The sequence below is a fragment of the Homarus americanus genome, unplaced genomic scaffold (assembly GCF_018991925.1).
Source record: "Homarus americanus isolate GMGI-L3 unplaced genomic scaffold, GMGI_Hamer_2.0 scaffold59578, whole genome shotgun sequence".
Classification (NCBI taxonomy): Eukaryota; Metazoa; Arthropoda; class Malacostraca; order Decapoda; family Nephropidae; genus Homarus; species Homarus americanus.
Window position 1 is genome coordinate 22,833 of NW_024712913.1, and position 14,046 is coordinate 36,878.

Genomic DNA, 14,046 nt, shown 5'->3' on the forward strand with positions numbered 1-14,046 from the left:
TCTCCTGCCCCAATATACATATAAAACATTAATAGAGAGAATAAAAGATGAGAGTGACCTACCAGCTCCACAAGAACCTGGCAGGCCTCTCCATACAGCGTACCTTTAGACTAACATAACTAATATTTAACATTTAACATTTAACATTTAACATTGAACTAACATCTTAGTAAAAAAAAAAAAATAAATAAATAAAAATGTGACTACCCTCCCAGCTACACAAGGACCTGGGCGGGCTCACTAACTCAAAAAAAAATTAAATAAAAAATAAATAAAAAAATAAAAAAATATTAATAATATTAATAATAATAATGTGATTACCCTCCCAGCTATATCAGCCAGGAAGAAGTAATTGAACCACCTCCTGCCTCAACATACACATTTCTACATAAAACATTACTAGAGGAATAAAGATGAGAGTGACCAACCAGCTCCACTAAGAACCTGGCAGGCCTCTCCATACAGTGTACCTTTAGACTAACACAACTAACACTTAACTAACACCTCAAAAAAAAGTGACTACCCTCCCAGTTACACAAGGACCTGGGCGGGCTCACTAACTCCAACAATAACAAATAATAATAATAAGCAGCATTATATAAATAAACCAATATTAATACAAAGGTCTGACGACCCAAGGGAGTAGAACAAAGACAAAACACCAATAAGAAAGATGAAGCGATCTGGTTGAGCCCAGATTCTTTCTACTCCTACTGTATTTCAGTTTCACCACTTTTCCTTCAACTCCTAATAATCTTCTTTCACCTCTTAACTAAAGACTTCGTATCGTACCTCCTCCGCCGCTGCCTGGCTGCCTCGCTCCTCCTCGCCTGCCTGGCGGTCCTCGCTCCCGCCGGCGAGCATGGCGACCCACCAGCTGTCCTTCCCTGAGCTTCCTCACCAACCAACTCTCATTCTGGCCCATCTTCCTGAACATGCAACACCTCCTCCCAGCAAGCTCCTAGCTGTCCAGCATTCATTCAACTAGGAGGCCAGCAACATGCAACATCTTCTCTAACGAAGCTCCTGCACATCTACCTCCTTCAACACGCTACTCACCGAACGTCTTCTACTGAGCAGCCCCACCACACAGCACCTCCAGCACCAGACTGTCTATCATATAACTTATATTATACAAGAAAACCACATTAGAGTTTCTTTCCATCCTGAGTGCTAGACAACATTAATATCTCGATACCCCTACACCATCCTTATACGACTTTGGGAAGGCGGTGCCCCGCATATACAGTGGCAGTATACAAGTTTTAGATGATCAATGGAGAGACTTAGATGTGATTGCTATACCACCCATGATTAAGGACTGCAGTGACATAGTGGACGTTTATACAAAACTAGGGGAATTTAAGGACGGTGTTTCCCAATTAAGGACCTTTGTACATTTGCTTTGCAGGTATTGTCTCTTCCAATGCAGATGCAGAGAGACTATTTTCTAAATTGAATTTAATGAAAACAAAATCCAGAAACGCTCTGCAAACTCTCTATTAATTCATTTATAGCCTTGTCTGAGGCCGTGAAATTCCAGGGTGGATGTATAAATTTTACACCAAATCAGAGGATGCTAACTTCTATTTGATATTTGTTGTTCAATTAGTGTTTAATGTTCCTATGTTATGTTATAATATTATATGGTTGTAGGGTTTTTTATGTGCATATTTATATTTTGCCAAGACATTACAATAGTTATACCTAAACTCCATGCTTTTTAATGTCCATTAATACCCAACGAAAATGTGAGGAAAAATGACGTCATAGAGTTGAGAAATACTGTACACGGCAGCGGTCCCCGGGCGGTAGCAGAAGGAGTTTTCAAACTTGGTCAAGACAATAGGGAGCGAGTCACGTCAAGCTGTACTTCCTCATAACTTCTTCAAATAATCACAATCTACAACCAAGATGACGGGACTATGTACAGGAGTTATTGCAGTAAGTTTATATCAATGTGGTTGTGGTATATCAAATGTTGTAGGTTGCTAAATAAGGGTAAAATGTGGAGGGGTGTTGTGTAGGGTTGGTTTTGTTTTCCCCAGCTAGAGCAGACCGAAGCCACGTTTATTGTGTTTTAGTATTTTCTTTGATATTAGTGTGTGTATTATCTTTTGTGTATGCTTTTGATGTTTTATTGAAGGAATTATGATTTTGATTGGGTATTATTTACCTGTTTGATAATCATTTGTTTTTCATGTTATGGCTTGTTTGACGTATTGTGCAGTGGAAATTTTGCCGTGACCGGTTAAGTTCCTACTAGTGCTATTTTACCGTGAGTGCGCTTTGATTGGATGAGTACTTTCTATTTAATATGATGGGTGGTCTGGCCCCTGGCTATAGGAAGTTCGGTAGGTTTCTTTGGTTGGTTAGGTTCTATTAGGTTCTAGTAAATGTCGCCTCTTTTATAATGATAAGTTTCCATGCCCAACAGAAGTATGGTTAGGTATGTTTACAGCTACACAGCGATCAACTCAAAGCGAAATAAATGCCAAATGCCGCTAGTCACGGTCAAATATAGTTCTCTTGTTCGCCGGTAATGGACGATTAGCCAATGAGCCGTCCGACTAATTACCCAAATATAGCCGGAATGAAGTCAAATAATGGTCCTAGATGAATAAAACGGACTACTAATCACTTCTCGACTAGTATTTGGTGTCAGAAAGTCACAAAAAACTGGAAAACTTACTTCAATCTGAGTTAATAGATCGCGTGCATGTACCGACGGAGCGAGGAATTACCCAAATGTAGCCAAATGTAGCTGCAATGAAGTCAAATGATGGTCGTACAAGCGTAATTCGGGCTGTGAATCACTTCTCGATTATTATTTGGAGTCATAAAGTCACAAAAATTGGTAAACTTAATTTAATATGAGTTGTCTTGTGTTAGGTTAGGTTAGATTAGATTAGATTAGAATAGATTAGGTTAGGTACATGCACCTTATCTATTAACTCCGATTGAATTAAGTTTACCAATTTTTTTGACATGACACCAAATACTAGTCGAGGTTAGGTTAGGTTAGGTACATGCACTCGATCTATTAACTCAGATTAAATTAAGTTTACCAATTTTTGTGACTTTCTGACACCAAATACTAGTCGAGAAGTGATTGGCAGTCCAATTTATTCATCTAGGACCATTATTTGACTTCATTCCGGCTATATTTGGGTACATTTGGGTAATTAGTCGGACCCGCCAATGAGAGCACACTGACGGTAAAATAGCGCTAGTAGGAACTTACCGGTTACGGCAAAATATACGCTGCTTATTTTAAATGTGACATTTACTAGAACTTAACAGAACCTAACCTAAATTTTTACTTTTATCCTCTTCACCACTAATCGGCTTTAAGTGATCGGTCACTTCTCTGTTGACAAGTACTCGGCATGTACTGGCGGGACCGACTAATTACCCAAATGTACCCAAATGTAGCCGCAATGAAGTCAAATAATGGTCCTACATGAATAAATCTGACTGCCAATCACTTCTCGACCAGTATTTGGTGTCACAAAGGAAAAAAACATTGGAAAACTTAATTTAATCTGAGTTAATAGATTGCGTACATGTACCGAGGGAGCAAGTAATTACCCAAATGTAGCCGCAATGAAGTCAAATGATGGCCCTACAAGAATAAATCAGACTGCCAATCACTTCTCGACTAGTATTCGGTGTCACGAAGTTACAAAAAATTGGTAAATTTAATTTAATCTGAGTTAATAGATCGAGTGCATGTACCTAACCTAACCTAACCTCACCTCGACTAGTATTTGGTGTCACGAAGTCACAAAAAATTGGTAAATTTAATTTAATCTGAGTTAATAGATCGACTGCATGTACCTAACCTAACCTAACACATCTCAGATTAAATTAAGTTTACCAATTTTTTGTGACTTTATGACACCAAATAATAATCGAGAAGTGATTCACAGCCCGATTTACGCTTGTAGGACCATCATTTGACTTCATTGCGACTACATTTGGGTACATTTGGGTAATTAATCGCTCCCTCGGTACAAGCACGCGATCTTTTAACTCAGTTTAAATTAAGTTTTCCAATTTTTTGTGACTGTGACACCAAATGCTAGTCGAGAAGTGGTTGGCAGTCCGATTTATTCATGTAGGACCATTATTTGACTTCATTGCGGCTACATTTTCGTACATTTGGGTACATTTGGGTAATTAGTCAGACCGTGCATTGGCTCCTGAATGTACCTGAACCTGCTCCAGTGTTGGTCAAGTCTGGTCTTGAAAGAGCTCACACTCGGTGCCGTCACAACACTCTCTGGCAGATTGTTCCAACAGTTCACAACTCTCACTCCAAAAAAGTTTTCCCTCACAATTTTCTGGACTTGTAGCTTCTTCAACATTGAGCTGTGACCTAACTTTCTCGCCGGGGGAGATCCCCCGCCATATTAAATAGAAAGTACTTATTTTGATATCTGGTACCAATGAAAGCAACTTTGTTGAAGCATCATGGTGTAATCTTATTTTTTTCTGGATGTGAGAGTACAGTACACTCGAGCCGAGCGTGTCGGTTAGAAACAAACTGAGCAGACGACAGCACGTGGTGACTTGGCAGGTTTTTTTTTGGGAATATTTATGGTAAATAAATAATTTCTTCGCATACAAAGCACGTAAAGCATCATTTCAGTGTCATGTGATCAATTTTCACCGTGTTTTGCCCCACAATTTCCCTCGTTCTTCATGCCTTGACCACTGCAGGCGATTTGTGATAATAGAGAAAACAAAAAAAAATTCGCCTCTTCGAAAATACTTAATGTAATGATAAGAACATCTGTGGAAATAATGAAAGAAATTGAACTGTTGAGTGTTAAAAAATGAAGGTAAGAAAAACATCAATAATCAGCTGTTTGATGTAACAGACACATCTTGCAAACCCAAACTGACAAATTGTATGGTGTATAAAAAAAATCATCTGTATGCCGGGTAAAGACAAAGTCCACCACGGGTGGTAGTCAGGCAGCTTAAACTGTATACTGTATATGTGCTTAGAAACCTCAGTTAGATTATGCTGCAACCTGTGTGTACTGTACTGTATTAGAAAATAGGCAGAGGCTATTTTTCTGGTCACGTACCTTTAATTACTTCTGCTTATTGTCCGCCATTTGTTCTGATGGGTCAAGGCTGGTGACGCTATAGTACTACTGCATTTCTTATGTAGTTTTACCAAAATATATCTGGACTTAAAATTTTGAAAACATAATTTTTTATTTATTTTTTGATGCTGTTATAGTACTGTACTATGTAATACAAGGTTCACCAGAAGAATCTTCACACCAGTTTTTTTCACCTAAAGATTAACCACACTAATCTAACCATCCTATCCTAACCTCCCCCAAATAATATTAAGGTGGTTAATTTTTAGGTGAAATAAGTTAGGGTGGAGATTCTTCAGGTGATCCCAATGCAGTAAAGCATATCTAAAAATGCCATTTGTAACACCTACAGTATTGGTGAGAAGATCATGGTATGTTATATACAGTAGTTGTAACTGAGGCAAGGCAACACCAGTATTCTTGTATACAGTAAGTCAGAATTACCTGTAATTAAATGACTTTAAGTTACCTGTACTGCACTTAAATGAATACCTACTGAAATGTGTATTTTTGCAGGACATCATTGAGGGGGCTCACCCAGAGAACCCAATACTCCAGGTCTTGGTAAGTATGTTACTCTACTTTCTCTACAGTTCATTATCACATATAGTTGCCATTTTATTTATACATGTATATTTATTTATTTATTTGTTTATACAATCAAGACCTCACTAGCCAAGACTCAAAACCTTCAACCTCTGCATGTGACCAGGGATCGCTACCACCTCTCGCCATAAGGACGACAAAGGCAATCCTAGGCTTTGTTATATTTCACACAGTCTGTTCTATCGTGCTACCATCAACGCCGTGAACCTCCACCGAGGATTGCCCGTGACAACTATGTGGTTGGAGTAGCATTTTACCGAATCCAGCTGGAGGTCGAGGGTTCGAGTCTGGCTAGTGAGGTCTTTATCGTATGTTGAAGTTTGGGTGCTATATGGACTAATGAGATATATTATTTATTTATATAAATGGGTCATATATGCAACCTGGACTAATATTTGTTGTTCTGCAGTACTGTACTGTGTGTGCTTCACTATACCTGAAATGTGTGTAATCCAGATTGCAGTACTGGAAGTGGCTACAAGGTGAAAAATAGTGATTGAAATACATATTATAAGAGGTAGTTGCTGTGTTTGACTGGTCCCTCTGTTATAAATTTTGGGTGTTTAGATTATGGAAATGGTCTGAGTATACATTTGGTAGGTTTCACTGCATACATCACCTAAAGATTAACCACCCTAAGACTTTGGGGAGATTAGGTTAGGATACATTAGTTGTTAATTCAGTTTCACCACATAAAAATTTTACGAATATTTTATGAACCACATAAGTGTATATATGTTGTACTCCATACAGTCCATGAAGCGCCTCCCCACTGAATCTGAAGAACGCTACCGTCTCCTGGTGTCAGATGGAGAGTGGTCAAGTAACTTTGCTATGTATGCCAGACACCCCAATAGTAAAGTGACTAAAGAAGAGATCACCAAGAACTGCATCATTCAGATGAATCGTTACGTCTGTGAAACTGTCCAAGAAAACAAGAAGGTGAGGACGTGTACATGTTTTATATTACCTCTGCATGGACTGGGTGTACAGTTTAGCGCACTCGTATAGTACTGTACTGTACAGTGACTATGGTTAAGTGAGAGCTGTTGTTCCCTAGATTCCTGAAGTGTATTACTTTACCTGCACAGTATTTTATGTTTACCTTCCAATAATTCTGAAGTTATTAAAATGCTGTAGTTTTAATAGAATTAGTTACAGTACCTAATGTGAAGAGATTATAATATGTGAATAATGTAGGTCTTTCATCATATGTTTTTTGTGTAGTATATATAATGTATGTACTACTTGTACTGTATGAATATAATTTTCAACTTAGTACAGTACAGTATATATACACTATGAACATGAATGTATTTAATACTATACATAATTATATATGCGCAGTATATCAATACACATTAATGTATTTATGTATTTGCAAATTTGACTTGGCATAATACTGGACTAGTAATCTAGTGAGGACCGTGTACAGTACAGTACTGTGGTGAGTAAGTCGGTGGCACTGTTTGGGTATAAAACACTCCGGTACTGTACAGTATCAACTTACTCCTCTTGGGTAACCTCTGAGTTGCATTTTTGGCCAAGGTTTTAAGTTAGTAAATTGGTTACTCTTGATTTTTGTGTATGTGAATGGAAAAATAAACATTAATTGTGGAGTCTTGTTTAGTTTTGCTCTTATAATAAGGATGTTCATTGATGCTTTATATTATAGGTGCTGATTATTCTTGAGTTGAAATTGGAGCGAACAGGTGAGGATGTGGGACTTAAACTTGGGGACCCAGTGAATTATGATCCCAGCAAACCTAGAACTCAACAGCAGCCGAAGCAGCAGCAGCGCTCACAACCCCACCTGCCCACACCTTCCATGAGAGCAACTGGTACGGTATATATACCGTATTTTTCGGCTTAAAAGACGCACTTTTTTTGACAAAAATATACCTCAAAAATTACCATGCGTCTTCCAGGACACAAGTCGATGAGTTGTAGCAGAGGTTTTTGAAATCGGCCCCTTACAAAGATTGTTACCTCATTACAGTACTTAACAATTACAAGTATTCTCTATACAGTACCATAAAACTATTGATTTAACTAATATTGTTGATGTATTGCAAAAAAAAAAAAATAATAAACCCTTGCTGCTGTGTGGTTTGTTTACTAATGGCAGTGGTGCGGCAGCGCTATCTATTGAGGAATTGCTAAAGGTTGTCTGCTGGTCTCAAATGCAGGAATGTTTGTTTCTTTATATGTAGGCTCTCATGTTTGGACACCTATTTACAGTAGGCTCTCATATTTGGATACCCATTTAGACTGTAAAATCTTCCAAATTTAAATACAACTTCGTCATCCAAGTCAAAACACACACACACACACAACAACATTGGCTGTCCTTATGTTTTCAACTTTACTACAACTGGTAGGTATAATTTTTTTTAATTCAGAAACATTAATTAAAATTTATATGAACAGTAAATAAATGTTTTTTCATATTCTTATGTAGAGTAATGATGATATGTTTACACATGTGCTCACTTACATACGTGATCTCACTTTTTTTTACCCTTAATTGTTAGCTACTTCCATTGTTCCATTTATTAACATTAAATAACATTACTTAAAACAACCATATTAATTTTTCTACATTAATTTTAATACAGCTACAATGGAGGACTTATTTTCTTCAGTTTTATAATTATGTAGAACCAATCAGTCACTGGTTTTGCAAAAAACGAGTTGTTTTTTATTTTTATTTTGTTTTTAAATAAAGATTTTTTGTTTTATATAGACGTTGATAGACATGTTTACATTTGCTTTCCTTCTACTGTTAGAAAATATTTCTCTTCGTTGTCATACCGACAAAAACAAGAGAAAGAATGTAAACACTACAGCCCCTAAGATGTGGAGGTGACTAGGTGTATAAAATGACTGCTGTATTAAAGATTTCACCTTCTTATACAGAATTTTTTTTAAATTGATGAAAATGACGACTGATAAGCAATTGTAATTGATGATATTCAAAGAGGTGTAGGTAGTAGGCAGCTAATGTACCAAACAAGGAGGTACTACCATCTGGGAAGATATTGGAAGCATAATGTATTGTCTAATGGTAGACCCTGCTGCTATGTGACCAAGTCCCAGGTTGATGATCTGACTTTCTGCAGGGTCTCAATTGTTTCTCTTACTTTGACAACACAACATACATACAAGTATATTGTTTCTCACTCTTGATATTTTTTTTTCATTTTTGTATTTCTTTATTATTATTAATATTATTATTATATTTTCGCCCCCTAGGCCCCAATGTGGGTCAGTGACCTGTGCCCAGGTGGGCTAAAACACGAAATTTTTATTTTTTTAGAATTTCATTTCCAAAATCAGGGTTCGTCTTCCACGATGCAGCGTCTTCCAAGCCGACAAATATGGTACACAGTTGTCCTTGTTTCAACCCAACATCTGCCTTCCTATTCTATATACCTCATTCAGCTAGCAAGCACACTATTCTGCTTACAGTATCTGCAGATGCATCCTGTTAATTGTTCTGAGCCTTGCACTTGGCCTTCAGGTAGTACATGTTATCACCACCCATATTCCACATAATAGTGTCCAATTCATCATTCCACCACTTTGTTACTACACACCAGACTGGTCCTTTAGTCCAGCCACTTAACAGAACATGTTTTGATGTTTCCCGGTCACTACCCTTTTCATTGTCACTAGCTGCTTCCACTCTCCTCTACTCAGCATAGAATGTTCCTTTACTTTCTTTTATTTCACTTTCCACACACTCCTCCCTGGAACAAACACCTTCCTCTCCCTGCTCCTGTATGGCAACATGTCACACACAAGTAATCTTTGCTACAAGACACATTTCTCCCATGTTGTCAACTTAACATCCTTAACAAGCTTCCTTCCTCCTGCTTGGTTTCCTCACAGGTATGTAGTCAATTTAGGACCTTTGGACTAATATTTAAGTCCTGTTTATGCCAGCCAAGGCCACTTCCTAAATAAAACCAGTGGATGAGGGAGTGAAGCTCTGGGACTGGGAATATAACTCCTCTTTTTAATGGACACCTGTGCGGTATACAGTACTGTACATGGTTATGGCACTTCCATATAAGTTGGCATTTTCTAGGAATAAACAAGGACCTGTATTTTATTTCTGAGATTTTCACCTGTTTTCTGCCCCAAAAATGTAATTGTGACATTGTCTATCTTTTTAGTGTTACTGTACCTATATTTCCTCTTGATCTTTACTTCTTTAAGTTCTTTGTTTTGTAAGGTTACATTTTAAGTGATCTTCTCAGTTTTGTTTTCTTATTCCTACATTTTTTATGGTTGTTTTTTTCACTATTGATTTTAGTGTTAAAAGAATCATAATAATTTAACCTGATGTGGACACATTTACAGGTGGCACCCCTCAACGTAATCTCTTAGGAGATCACAACCCATTCAAGCAGGGAATCTCACCTTCAAAATCTCCAACAGGTGGAAATGTTCATCCCATTTGTTCCCTCACACCATGTCAGAATAAGTAAGTATGAACAAGTGCTCAGAGTATACAGTATTACCCCGCCTAACGCGGTTTCACTTAACGCGTTTTATCATATACGCGGTGCCTCGCCAGAGCTGAACTTTCACTTAACACGGATTTTTTCCACATATACGCGGTGAGTGTCCGGCTCGAGACGCTATTTTTAGATTTGCCCCACCCGCCACCCTGCCTGACTGCCTGTTTTAGCTCATAAAATTCATACAAATTACCCGGCCAGAATATAATTTACATTGCTGGAATTCTTATAATTTGGTGATCATTTTGAATATAAACATCATATATTTTGCATTAGACATACAAATTTTAGATAAAATTTTTTCTCAGAGTAACTATGTTATCTTTTGTGCAAAATATATGACATTTATATTCAAAATATTCCTGGTCTTACAAGGAATCCAGCAATGTCAATTATATTATCCTAACTTTAGTTTGAGGTATTATTTATTAAAATTTAGTGGTTATCCCACACATCTCCTTGGGACGGTTGGTGGGGGGTGGGGGGGAGGGAGGGACCGACCGACCATCTGTTACCCGGTGAAGAATTATTTTTTTTTTTATTAACTGAAGATATTTGTTTTAGCTCATAAAATTCATACAAATTACCCGGTCAGAATATAATTTACATTGCTGGAATTCTTATAATTTGGTGATCATTTTGAATATAAACATCATATATTTTGCATTAAACATACAAATTTTAGATAAAAATTTTTCTCTAGGTAACTATGTTATCTTTTGTGCAAAATATATGACATTTATATTCAAAATATTCCTGGTCTTACAAGGAATCCAGCAATGTCAATTGTATTATCCTAACTTTAGTTTGAGGTATTATTTATTAAAATTTAGTGGTTTTCCCCCAAAAATTTCTCTGAGAGGGGAGGGAGTTGAGTCCATTATTTGAATGGACATTAACTTGGCGACTGTATTTCTTTATTTCTCTTAAGTATTAATTGTGTGCATGTACCATCATAAAATTAAGATGTTATTTTTACTACAACATAGGTATGTGCCTTCAAAAAGTGGAGTTTGGGGGTCGGGCCGGTTTCTATTGGAATTAATCCCATATGTTCTGTTGTTCACTTAACGCGGGACCCTCTGGGTTCAATTGACCGCGTTAAGTGGGGTACAACTGTATTGATTAATGTATCATATAAGCCAGTGTTTGTGTCTAACTTGGTCCATTTTTTCAAACTTAAACTGTCAGGACGGCTCCAAACACTTCTTCACTTGTTTGTGGCCGACTCGGCATAGCTATTTGGTTCTTTCTAATGATTGTGTTGTGTGATGGGGACGACCCCGCATGCATTCCTTTATTTGAGAGGGTTGGTAGCCCTGCAACCTGGAGATGACGCTATCAGCAGTCCGAATTTGTAAGCAAACAGTAATTAGGGAAACGGAAAGAGCGGTGCATCTCACCAACGAGCAGCAAAAAACCATCATTTCTGAGCACAGTGCAGATATTCGGGGTAAACCTTGAGACTGTGCAAGCATTACTCCAATCTACAGAGCAAATTTAATGCTGCGTATCCATATCTGTAGCCAAGGTCCATCGCTCAACTGAAGGAAGCATGGGAACATATCTGTAAAGTAAGTACAGTATTACCCCGCCTAACGCGGTTTCACTTAACGCGTTTTATCATATACGCGGTGCCTCGCCAGAGCTGAACTTTCACTTAACGCGGAATTTTTCATCATATACGCGGGAAGCGGCGCGGGCACGATGCGCACAAGGTCGCCCAGTCATCAAAACATTACCGAGTTCTTCACCCGCCACCCACCACAGCCGGCCCAAGTCAGTGATAGTGATAATTATAGTGAGGATATGGCCTTTGAGGGGTTTGACAAAGAGGCCCTGCAAGCCTCTGTGGTGGATAGTGATACAATTGATACAAGTGATACAGGTGAGGGCCAATAATCTGCCCTCTGCCTCGGAACCAACCCCCATCCCCGTGTGCCCAGCCATCTTTTCTACTAATGCAAGTGTTAAAAAACCTAATATTATTGATATTTCTCTTAATTATTAATTGTGTGTGCATACCATCATAAAGTTAAGATAAAATTTTTACTACAACATAGTTGTGTGTCGTCAAAAAGTGGAGTTTGGGGGTCGGGCCAGTCTCTATTGGAATTAATCCCATATGTTCTGTTGTTCACTTAACGCGGTTTTCACTTAACGCGATACCCTGTGGGTTCAATTAACCGCGTTAAGCGGGGTACTACTGTATGTGTGTTATTCTCTGCACTTTTGTTTTCTTAGTCCTGTTTTGATATATAGTTCGCCCTTTCCATCGTGATTAAATTAACTATATTTTCAACCACTATACAGTATTTCAATAGAACACATGGAATACAAAAGGAAAATATTATACTGTAGTGATGTTTCATAAATGTTTTAAATGTTGTTTTTAATGGTATTATGCATTCAGCCATATATGTGTATAAACCACAATACAGTACTGTGATGTTATTAGAAAATTATGTGATATTGAATTTTTTCCTTTGGAACAATTCATGACTAATGGCTTAGATTAGATCAGTTTGCCTTTCATAATTAATTTGGATCACTTGAAGATTCTACCCACCAGCTTATTTCACCTCGGATTAATCACCCTAACATTATTTGGGTTATGAGGTTGGGTTACCATTAAGGTGGATAATCTTTAGGTGAAATAAGCTTGAGGGGGTGGGGAATTTTCAGACAATCCAAAAAATTTATTCCATTTTTATTGAAGGGGCCAATTTATAAGTTATTTTCAATGTTAAAGGGTCAATATCCACGTGAAGAAGAAGTCAGGCATTGGAGAGAGTGTACCACCTAGCCCACCCGAGTACGATATATTGGCCACAGCTGCTGTTCAGAAAGTGAAAGAGGGGCTTGAGGCTGCCATAGGTACGAGATTAAAATTTGTCTTGTATATGTGTGATACCAATAAAAATTATTAGATTATGTATTGTAATTTTTATGTAAAAATGTAAATAAAACACACAAACCCTTGCATACACGTGTCCTGAACTGAATTGAATATTAAAATTGGCATCCCCATAATGAAGGGATTGTGAGTTAAGTAAGATATGGTACAGGTATTTGTAAAAGCAGTTGTAATAAAAAGATGTCTATTACATTATTGGAGATTACATATATTGAAATACAGTAATTGATTGTGTTGATAAATACATTGAACCCTCAATTTACGCGGTCAATTGAACCCACGGCAGCCCGCGTAAAGTGAGAAACGCGTTAAGTGAACAACATAACATATGGGATTAATTGAAATAGAGACCGGGCCGACCCCCAAACTCCACTTTTTCCGACACAATACCTATGTTCTAGTAAAAATAACATCTTAATTTTATGATGGTACACGCACACAATTAATATTTAAGAGAAATAGAGGAATACAGTCGCCAAGTTAATGTCCATTCAAATAATGGACTCGACTCCCTCCCCCTCTTCTCACACTCGCTGGCTCTTCCCTCTCTGAGAAATGATTGGGGGAAGACACTAGATTTTAAGGTATAGTAATAAATAATACCTCAAACTAAAGTTAGGATAATATAATTGACATTGCTGGATTCCTTGTAAGACCAGGAATATTTTGAATATAAATGTAATATATTTTGCACAGAAGATAACATATTTACTCAGAGTAAACAAAATACTTAGGTTAGATCTAAAATTTGTATGTCTAATGCAAAATCTATGATGTTTATTTTCAAAATGATCATCAAATTGTAAGAATTCCAGCAATGTAAATTATATTCTGGCCGGGTAATTTGTATGAATTTTATGAGCTGAAACAAATA

At 37.4% G+C, this 14,046-nt stretch overlaps 1 protein-coding gene across 2 annotated transcripts; it reads left to right on the forward strand.

Moving 5' to 3' along the window:
- The first annotated feature begins 1,794 nt into the window (after positions 1-1,794).
- On the forward strand, positions 1,795-13,189 carry LOC121864272 (replication protein A 70 kDa DNA-binding subunit-like). 2 transcript variants are annotated; one of them, XM_042363362.1, is made up of 6 exons: positions 1,795-1,944; positions 5,637-5,684; positions 6,480-6,668; positions 7,402-7,567; positions 10,095-10,218; positions 13,008-13,189. In XM_042363362.1, exons 1-6 carry the CDS (start codon positions 1,915-1,917, stop codon positions 13,183-13,185), a joined length of 735 nt encoding a protein of 244 aa, XP_042219296.1. In that variant the 5' UTR covers positions 1,795-1,914; the 3' UTR covers positions 13,186-13,189. The 2 variants fall into 2 exon arrangements, with proteins under 2 accessions (XP_042219296.1, XP_042219304.1); XM_042363370.1 differs by having other exon boundaries at positions 10,122-10,218.
- Positions 13,190-14,046: the final 857 nt, after the last annotated feature.

Excerpts from the sequence above, each read along its gene's own strand:
- LOC121864272 (XM_042363362.1), top strand. The coding sequence starts at position 1,915 with ATGACGGGACTATGTACAGGAGTTATTGCA. Across the intron at positions 5,685-6,479 it reads ACCCAATACTCCAGGTCTTG|TCCATGAAGCGCCTCCCCAC; the intron begins GTAAGTATGTTA and ends TACTCCATACAG. Across the intron at positions 7,568-10,094 it reads ACCTTCCATGAGAGCAACTG|GTGGCACCCCTCAACGTAAT; the intron begins GTACGGTATATA and ends ACACATTTACAG.